General features: G+C 38.4%; 1 protein-coding gene across 1 annotated transcript in view; it reads left to right on the top strand.

The window, feature by feature from the left end:
* ELL2 (elongation factor RNA for polymerase II 2) overlaps positions 1 to 10,529 on the top strand; it is an 83,317-nt gene that overhangs the window by 53,197 nt on the left and 19,591 nt on the right. The window contains exon 5 of the mRNA XM_006775548.2: positions 4,231 to 4,394. Coding sequence (XP_006775611.2) covers positions 4,231 to 4,394 — 164 coding nt within the window. The remainder of the gene's footprint in view (positions 1 to 4,230; positions 4,395 to 10,529) is intronic.

Here is a 10,529-nt window from a genome sequence, read left to right as displayed (position 1 = left end):
GGTCAGTGCACATCATAGCGACTGGTTGTTTGGATGTTCTGCTGTTAGGTCTATTTGTATATTAGCCTTTTATTATATAGGATAGGATAGTGATATCATTTTGACATCAAATTGAACAATGTCCCCTTAGGAGTTTTATTAACATGTTAAGCACCAAGCCTGTTTTGTCTTCCTTTCTGTTTAGCCCGCAATATCTGACTTCACCGATATGCTGGCAGCACCAGTGACTGACCGGTCCACATGGAAAGTATAGTGTCAGTCACCAATGGTGCTTAACATGTTAAAGAACTTAATTCCCTCTTCAATACCAGTCATATCATCATAGGTGATATGGTTTCTCCCTTACATCACAAATATACTTTGTACTTATTTCTACTTTGCTTGTTTGAAAAAGGATTTAAGGCAGTGGTTTTCAACCTATGGGTCACGACCCTTTTGGGGGTCGAACGACCCTTTCACAGGGGTCGCCTAAGACCATCCTGCATATCAGATACTTACATTACAATTCATAACAGTAGCAACATTACAGTTATGTAGTAGCAACAAAAATAATTTTATGGTTGGGTCACAACATAAGGAACTGTATTTAAAGGTCCAGAAGGTTGAGAGCCACTGATTTAAGGTCACTTAAAACTATACATGATACAGCAAGAGAAAAGAAATAATTATTTTGAAAAAATTGGAGCAAATGCAATAATATGATCCAAGTGTGCTGTATAAAAAGTGTGATCCAAGTATAAAAGTATGATTCAAAGTGCTTTATAAAATGGTGTTGTATGGTATAAATTGAAATTTGCCACTAAAAAACCAAAAGTACTCAAACTTTCAGTTCTCAACCTGGCAAGCAAACCTTTTTAATCTGCATACACCTTTCTGTTTGATTTCATTTTTATTTTTCCCATGGATCCTGTCTTTCATGCAATTGTGCAAGCTCCTCAAAGGCAGGGGCTTTCTTATGCCCTTTTTCTAGTCTTACAATGCTGGTGGAGCTCAAATTAAATGCATAATAAATAGATGGTCAAAAACTACATATTAACTAATCTCCTTTCTTATCTTTCTTTATAAATCTCCTTAAACCACACTTTCTCCTATGTAAAATGGAGGAAATCCCAAAGTCAAATTTACTTTTCAAAAATTCCTTAAAATTGCTCATTCATAGACCTTGTGAAAATACATAGTTTGGGGCACTCAAGTATGGGAAACAGTGAGCTAGGATAGAGAAAGACAATAGGATGTTTATATACATACTAGAGGCCTGGTGCACGAATTTGTGCACCAGTGAGTTCCCCTGGTCTGACCTTCGGGATCAGTCTGAAACCGGCTCTCCAACATCCGCCAAGGGGTCCTGGATTGCGAGAGGGCACAGACCAGGCCGAGGGACCCCACCGGTGCACAATTGGGACCAGGGAGGGACGCGGGAGGTTGGCCAGCCAGGGAGGGACGGCGGGAGGGCTCCAGGGTGTCCAGCCCGTATCACTCAGTCCCAATCAGCCAGACCCCAGCAGCAAGCTAACCTACCAGTCGGAGATTCTGCCTCCTGGTGGTCAGTGCATGTCATAGCAAGCGGTTGAGCGGCCTTAGCATATCATTAGCACATTACGCTTTGATTGGTTGAACGGATGAGTGGACAACCAGACACTTAGCATATTAGGCTTTTATTATATAGAATAGGATGTCAGTGTATTTGAACTTTTAAGATACCTCAGTTGAAAAGGAATGAATGGGAATTCTAGAGAGTACCTTCTTGCTTGCAGGGTTTAGTTTTCATGTAAAGATCTGTTTCTTGATCTTCAATTGTGCAAGTTGAGAAAGTTGTATTTCAAGTGAGCATAGTAGGCAGAGATATAAAATAAGACACATCACTGAAAGAGTTCTAACTTAATCTTGAATTGTGCAAACTAAAACTTCATTGTGATTCGCAACACATTCAGTTTATTCTCACTTTGAATTGTGCAAACTAAAACTTCATTGTGATTGGCAACACATTCAGTTTATTCTCACTAATTAAATTACATAGTAAGTAATGGGAGATCTTGGAATTCAAACTTTCTGCCACCTTTGGTCTTTTCTGTACTCTATTGCAATCTTCTATTCCTCTTTTTCTTCTCCATCCTGATTCCCCTGAGGCTTAAATCTCTCCCTCCCTCTCTCATTCCCCTCCTTTATCGGTTTCTCAGCATTCATACATGCTCAGGTGAGTCTGATTAAAAAAGAAAATAAAGATAAATAACCTCATTTGCAGTCACTTCTGGAGCCAAAGCCTGGCTTTAGTCCCCATTATTCCATTGAAACTGCTCCCCAATGGGAGTCCTTGACCTCCTTGCCCTGAATCCAGTGAGTGCTTATTAGTTTCTTATTACTCTAGATTTGTTGCCAACATTTCACACTGTTGACCACTTTGATTCTTGAAGCATTCTGTATCAGTGGCTTCCATGACACACTGCTTTTCTGGTTTCCTTGGCTTACTTTCTGGCTTACCTTTTCAGTCTCCTATGGTCTTTTCATCTTCTTATTGCTTATTCTAAATATTAGTATTCTTCACAGTTGGTTCCCTCTCGAGATGTCTCCTAATTTCTTCAGTCACCATGTCCAACACAAAACTTATTTTCTCTCTTCCAACCCCACCCCAGTGTCTCAATAAGTGTCAGCTCCACACATTTGGTAACCTGGGCACAATCTGTTAACTTCTGTTCCTCACTCTCTCCCTTTATGGCCAGTGACTGACCAAATCCTATCAATTCTGCCTCCTTGCTATCTCTGGAATCTGTTTACTATTTTGCATCCACACCACCCTACACCGGTTCAAGTCATCACTTCTTGCCTGTAGTTCTTCAGTAGCCTCCTAACTGCTCTCTTACCTTCTTTCTCCCAATCTGTTCTTTATCCAAATTGATCTTTCTGTAATACAAAGGAGATATTTTCAGCTTCTTTTATTCTTGGGATAAAGTCCAAAATCCATACCAGGGCCTCAAAGCCCTGTGTATTGTACTTCTCAGGCCCTCTTCAGCCTCATCTCTAATTGTCCTTTATAACTCCCTCTGGCTTAACTGAAAAACTCTTCCTTGCTCCCCCTGGGTCTGCACAGGTTGATCATCCTTCTGGCACATTGCTGTCCTTCTTCCCCTTTGTCTAGTCATCCCTTTAGGTCACTTGAGCATCACTTCTTCCAGGAAGCCTTTGCCTCTCCCCTCTCCCACACGTCCAGATGCAGCACTTCCTGGGAGTTCTCTACCCCTGGCATTTATCACATCATGTCATAATTTCCAGTTTGCTCATCCTTGTCACCCATTAGGCAGAGAGCTCCTTGGAAGAGGGACCAGATCTGTCTCAGTCCTTGTCATAGCCTGTGTACTCACACATTGCTGGCATGCAGTCTCTGCTCCATAAATATTTATGACACAAATGAACCGATTTTTTGAAAGCATTTGTACAGACAATTTTAGAGTTATTAGCAATTTAATAAATTTTTATTAACTCCTATTTTTTAGCATTATAACAAAGCTATTTCCAAATAAGTTTGGAAATCGAGTATCAGAGCTGCAATGGTATTTCATTACATTCATAGTCCAATCTGTTTTAAGGCCATGGTAATTATTTCTGACAAAATCTATCCAGTATTTTCTTCAATATTTACTATATAAATAGGTCAGCTTATATAGAGATTTAACAAAGTGTTAAATATAAATTCTACAAATGTTTAAAATCTTTGGGCTAATAGTAATAATAAGTAAGTTTTAATGTGGCAGTATTTTAGCTTTAAAATTAATATCTTATTGAAAATCAAAAGAATTGTGGTGTGTTTGTTTTATCTAGTCTTTCTATCAACCATGTATATTATGGTCCCACTATAAGTGAGCTTTTAACGTTTCTCATATCAGTGGTAGCTAATTCTTAAAAATAGTTGACTGTTAAATGAAAGAACTATAGTACTCATCAGGATTCTGGTATTCACTCCAAATGCTGATTTTCCCAAAAAATTTCATGGATTTTATCTCTGAGAGCTCACTTCATCCACTCTATTCACAATAATGGGGAAAAAAGTGACATGAAATGAAGAAGAGAAACTCAAATATTTTAAATAGTCTTTACAATTAAATATTACTAATATTAGTTATTTTAGGATTTCAGTTCTTATTTGGGCTGCTGATTTTAGGATTGTACAATTCTTTCTTGTACTTTATTGTACAAAATGAGGGGCATGTCTAACAAAGCCATCGCCTTACTTGACAGCTCTGGAGCCTCCCAGCTCAATTGCCTAGGATTTATACAAGATAAAATTACAGTGTGTGCAACGAACGACTCGTATCAGATGACACGAGAAAGAATGACCCAGGCAGAGGAGGAATCCCGCAACCGAAGCACAAAAGTTATTAAACCCGGTGGACCATATGTAGGTTTGTATATATATCTTTCTTCTTCTCGCTGATTGATGGGAATATTGCAAGATCACTGTAGGTAAATACTGGTAATATTAATTTCATGAAAACACAAAAATTAGTTTTCAGAACAGTTTAGATAACATTGTCAAAAATCATTTGTTCTCTTCAGACTACTGGTTAAGTGAAGAACAGATTTAAAGCTTTTATTTCTTTCATAAATCTGAATTCTGTGTTAGCTAATGGTTATTATTTTATGATATTGAGATCTGGTCAAGTTATTTTACTATGTGAGTTGTAAGAGTGGTACCATTGTATTTTCTTTGTCATTGGATGATGTAATTTCAATGGTGGATGGTGTGGTTTTTGTTTTGCACTTTTGTAGGATTATTTTTACAAAAATCTTTTTGTAGGATTTATGAGTTGATAATCTTATTGTTGCAGCTTTTGCTTCCATTTTCAGAGGATCTTTGCATAATGGTGAATTTTATTACAAAAGTATAAGATGTGTTTATAGCAAGCATAAGGATTATGCCTCCTTCGTACCTCAATTGTGATGTCATTTATGGATCCTCATCCTCATCCATTAATTAAGAGCCTGCCCCACTTCCATTATGTTTCTCATCAGTTCACTCATATGCATCAGATTGAAGGGAAGGAGGACCAGACCAGCAAGATGAGTCTCTCCTTTATGAGCAGTGACCCTAACAATTTTAGAGTTCAGTCACAGTGACTGTTAACAGTAACAAAGGGAATTGTCAAGACTGAGAATGAACCCTTTGAGGCTTTGGTCAGTTTAGTAACATAAGTCACTGGATAGTAAATGATGAAAGGATATTAATTTGGAAACATAAATGCTCACAAAAATAGTCTCTTGAAGAACCAAATCTCTTAATCAATATCTTTCCATAGTTTGTTAGAATCCTGCTTCTGTAATTTTCCCATTGCTGACCTAACTACAATACAGTCAGCTTTGAGAAGCTCCACTAGTGTCTTTAATAAGTATTTCTTTGGAACAAAGCCAGTGCTCTTGGGACCTGGTGCTTAGCTTAGATACATGGAGTTTGGTTTAACAACAATTCATGTCTATACCCACGGGGTCCAGCTCCTGCCCAGTAAGTTACCAGCAATGAGACTTTCACCTTCCCTTTGCTGCTGAGTGAGCTAGCAACTTCCAACCCCCGTTCTTTCCCTTTTATCCTCACTTAATTTCTGTATCAGCAGGCTAAATCCCAGATTATTTTTATATTTATATTTAAGTACAAACTATGAATTTGCTATCCCTGTCACTTTAAATGTATTTTTTTTTTTTACTGTCCAATACCACCTTTTTAGAAATAGTGAGACAAATTGGTGTGTTTGACAAAGGAATAGAAGACTCAAGCCATCAAAATCAGTTTTTCCCTCCCAGTATAACTAGCTAAAAACCCTTATGTTGATTTATTCCAAAGCTTGAGAGTCAGCAATGATTACTATACTTTTCCATTGAATGATCCTTGGGTGCTCCTTATGTCCATGTGTTTTTGTTCATTTTGATAGGGTCAGGTACAGTTCATTTGCAGTTTACACAACAGACTTTTTAGCACCCAGAATCCCATAGACCTGTGGTCGGCAAACTGCGGCTTGCGAGCCACATGCGGCTCTTTGGCCCCTTGAGTATGTCTCTTCCACAAAATACCACGTGCGGGTGCGCGTACAGTGTGATGCAATTGAAACTTCGTGGCCCACGTGCAGAAGTCAGTTTTCAGCCTGGGGGAGCCTATTTTGAAGAAGTACTGTTGATATTTGGCTCTGTTAATTAATGAGTTTGCCAGCCACTGACATAGACCATATACTCCCTAATTGTATGGGGATTTTAGAATTTGCAAGGTTTCTTATAGGCACTACAAATAATTTATATTTTTGGGAATGACCCACATAAGATTTGAGGTCACCTAAGTTTTAATCTGAACCACATTCCATCTATGCCATTCGAAGAAGAGCTGGCCCCCCTCTTTGCACACATGTTCCCACATGGAAGCCCTGCAATGGACTCTGCCAGCCTGAGTGCTGAGTCTTCTCCTCTGTGCTGTGTCCTCAGTGCCCCAGCCACTCACCATCACAGCACAGTATTTTTCTCTGGTCTTGAATCTTGTCATTAACCTCCTCAGCCTTTTATTCTCTAGGTCAAATAACCCCAGCTCCTTTTAACTTTTCTTAATATGGCCGGCATCCCAACCCTTTAATTATTTTTATTGCTCTCCTCTGTACTACCTTCAATTCTTCACCTCAAAGTTCAGAACTGGACAAGCTACTCTTAAGAAAAGTCTCATCAACTCTGAACTGAGGGGAGCAAAAAACTAGTATCCAGATGGGCTTTTCAGTTATTGTTGTTTTTTATTTACTGTTCTTTGTTATCCCATGTTTTGATTTTTTTTTTCTTCTAACTTTTTCCATCATCAGTCCTTTACCATGTGTCTTTCCTTCTAGGTATCTCAATGTATATCTTCCTGCATTTTTCAGTATCTCAAAACTACCTGACTCATTCAGCTCTCTAAAATGCAATCAGTCACCCTTCAATATTAATATTACCCAGCCCTTATTGAGTACTTGTGATGATTAAGGCACTGGTTAGCATTTTACATACCACAACCACCCTATGAAGTAGATTATGATTACCTCTCCACCTCTCCTTTTATATATCAAGTTGTTGGTATCAGAAAGTAGCAAATGATATGAATTTGGCCTCACTAACAAGTTATGTTATTTTCTTAAGACAATAGGAGATACCTCTTTAATTCATAATTGAATATATCATATAAAATGATCCCAAAAGTTCACTTATGCCAACTTAGAGGTACCTGAAGAATAAGGTTTCTTTCAACAGTGTCAGCCAGGCTAGAGGATAAATGGGAATAATGCTGGTCCCACTGTAGGATTATGGTGGCATAATGCCCGGCCAAGCCTCTGTCGGTTGAATTAGTGCACAGGCCAAGTTTAAGGGAAAGTATTCCTTAGGGGTCACCTGGCTTAGTCACCCAAGAATATGAGCTTTGAAAGCCTTTTGTGGGCTGAAAAGAACCAAAACCTATTTTGCCTGGAGAAGTGCAGTCAGTAGAAAACATTATTTCTTCAGTCGAATTTCTACTTTGAGTCATAGCATTTATATCAGTGGTAAGCACTGTTGTGTTATAATCCTTCTGTTTGTTAAAAAGGAAAAAAATCACTACCATTGCTTCAGGTTTACTAGTATCTTAAGTCTGCTCAGTGACTCCTACCAAAATTCTAGAATTGTACTGGATTACAAATTTTTATAATGCTAATATTTACTTAGGTATAGAAAACAACCCAACCAATCTAATTTCTCATATTCTGTTCCCAATTTTCCTAACTTCTGCCCCCATCCTTCTCATTTCTTATGAGTTAGTGCATGTTTGAGTGACCTCAGACAAATCATTTCACCTCTGCGGACCTTAATTTTCTCAAATATTAATTAAGGGGGTTTGAACAACATACATCTAGATTCTTTGTAGTTCTAACAATTTGTATCTGTTGTGTAAATATATTTTGATAGTAAACCTTTTGAAAAGTGGTCATAAATGCCACATGGTGGAGATGGATTCCACTGCAGTGGAGTATGTATTTAACCATGGCAGTCACACCATCATCAAAGTCCTGCCAGTGTTTTTAAAGCCTTGGGTCAGTGTTGTCAGGGCTTCTGGTCAGGTTCCACAGAACAGAAAACAGCGGCAGGAGATGGCTACAATCCCTGCTTTCTTTCTGATGTACTGTTTTAAGATTTACCTTCCAATTTACTCAGCCATTAGATGAAGTGCTACATACTTCTACCATCTCATTAAATGGGGAAGCTAGAAGTGGACCCCTTGTTATGAAACAACAGTTTAGATATAGTCCTAGATTACCCAACCCTATCAGACCTACTGCTGCTGTTTATATAAAGAGCCCAGGGAATTGATTAGCGGTTGGGTCTGGGAAGAGAATTAGGTTCTCCCATAGGCTTTATTAAAAGGGCTTTTCTGAGGCAAATGTAAAAGATAAAAATAAAGCCTTTTTTCCTTCCACTTTGACCCTGACATTTTCCAGCTTTACTTTTTTCATTTTCTTTAGCATCTGAACTCTTTAACCACTTACAGCACTAATCTGTAGGCTCTCTAACCTTAACCAGAGGACTCCTTCCTAGTTGAATAGGCACAAATTGATCAGGAGTCAGTGAGCAAGTAATTTTTGCATAAAACTAATTGGCCCAGTGTGGCTGGATTGTTCTTTCAGCATTTGAAAGAAATGGGTTACCTCATGACTGGCAATTTAAAAGAAAAATGAAGAGATTCATTGACTAATGGATGACAGTCTAGCATTAGGCCCTAGGTGACTCTAACACTGTCATATTCCTGTCCAGATTCTATTTTCTATTCAAACATCATACTTACACCCCTCTTAAGGGCAGAGTGAGCCTCATTTGTCTGCTGTATGTCTGCTTCAGGGCGGGGTGCGGGTAAACTCAGGAGACCTTGGGGTTCTCCTGAGACTGAGGATCAGAGGTGGGTCAGACGTACAGAAGAGTAAGACAGCCCAGAACACAGAGGAAGTACTGTCACTTTGTGTTTTCAGTTTTATTTGCCTGTCTTGCTGGCTTGAATTAATTCTAAATGACTAGTCATGGTGTGTTGAGCTTAACTAAACATTCTCTGCCCACCTCCCTCCCTAGGGAGTTGGGGTACCCCACAGTAATCTTGTTTGGGTCAGAGTAAGTTAAAAAGATTTCAAGAGGAAGGGAGTTTGAAATTATAGCATTATAGCATTTCTGAACCCTTTGTGACCCCAATTTTTTCTCTTCCCCCACCAAATCCCTATTAAAAATTCAGAGAATAGTACCATTTGTTAGCACTATTGCAACTGAGAAATGGTGGATTGGGAGGTTTGCATTTGCCATTTTAGAAAGTTCAATGTCTTCCCATTCTGGCAGTCTGGCAGGGTGGGAATATACACCGTTTTGATTCTGGCTTCTCTACTATCTAATTGTTCTCTTGCTGTCTTCACTTTGACACTTTGCTAGTCTTTCACTTTGCTAGCCATTACATTCTGAATCAAGGTCTGCTGAGGGACAAAGCAGCCACAGCCCTGCCTGCATGGAGCTTTCAGCCTAACATGAAGCAACAGTGGACATTAGGCATTAGTCCATGAAACTTTTCCACAAAGAAGTACAAGTAGGAAAACTTGGGTATTTATCATAGAACCCTCCAGATGCTACGAGAGCACTTTACCATTTGAGCTTATCCCATTGAAAGCAGTGCCCTCCCCAACACATAATTGATGCATGATCATCAGTTTGTTCCCAGCCCTTATGACATTGATCTAGCTGTCTCTAAATTAAGAAAAAATTCAGAAACCAGATCTAAATCTAATTCCAAAACTCTAATTGCACCCTAATTTAACAGCTTTTCTTATCGTGGGACAATATCCCTTTAATGTTGAATTCCTTAGTTGTGCAGTGTTTTGATCTGATATTTAAAATTAGTTAAGTCCAGATAGTAAAGAACAATAAGAGCTAGTGACATATTCATCCTTTCCCCTTTATTTGCGATAGGATGGTTTCAAACAGCCCATCTGGCCAGGCCTCCGGAGCCTAGCATGGACAGAATTATTTAGTAAATCTCCTGCCCCATTAAGCCGGTCATTTTCACCCGACCATAGCACTTAAATGACTGCTTTTACTTCGCCATTATTTCTAGTTGCTAAACTTGTACCTAAAGCAGTTGCCCCTCATTGTATGTCACTATCAGTTGTTTCCGCTTTTTAACCAGAGTGAGCAGTTAGGGGCTTAGAGTATATTAAATGAGTTATAAGATTACACCTCAGACATTATAAAATGAGGATCTTATACAGTTTCATTCTATTTTTTTTCTAGGTGTAATTTTAGAAATAATATGTAAGATGTTTAAGTTCTGTAAATTTTCATTTAACATCAAATACCTACATCCTTAAAATTTCCACTTTGTTGCTATGATGTGTGTCACTAATTATTATCAATGCATAGCCAAATGGTCAAAATACTTTTATAATAAATATTTATTTCAATAAATGATTTCATCAAAAAATTCCTAACTCATATTATTACCCACAAATGTGTAACAAATATCATTTCCACTGGACTGT

The sequence above is a fragment of the Myotis davidii genome, unplaced genomic scaffold (genome assembly GCF_000327345.1).
Source record: "Myotis davidii unplaced genomic scaffold, ASM32734v1 scaffold44, whole genome shotgun sequence".
Taxonomy (NCBI): domain Eukaryota; kingdom Metazoa; phylum Chordata; class Mammalia; order Chiroptera; family Vespertilionidae; genus Myotis; species Myotis davidii.
Note: the sequence above shows the minus strand (reverse complement) of the source record. Positions and strands in the feature narration are given on the sequence as shown.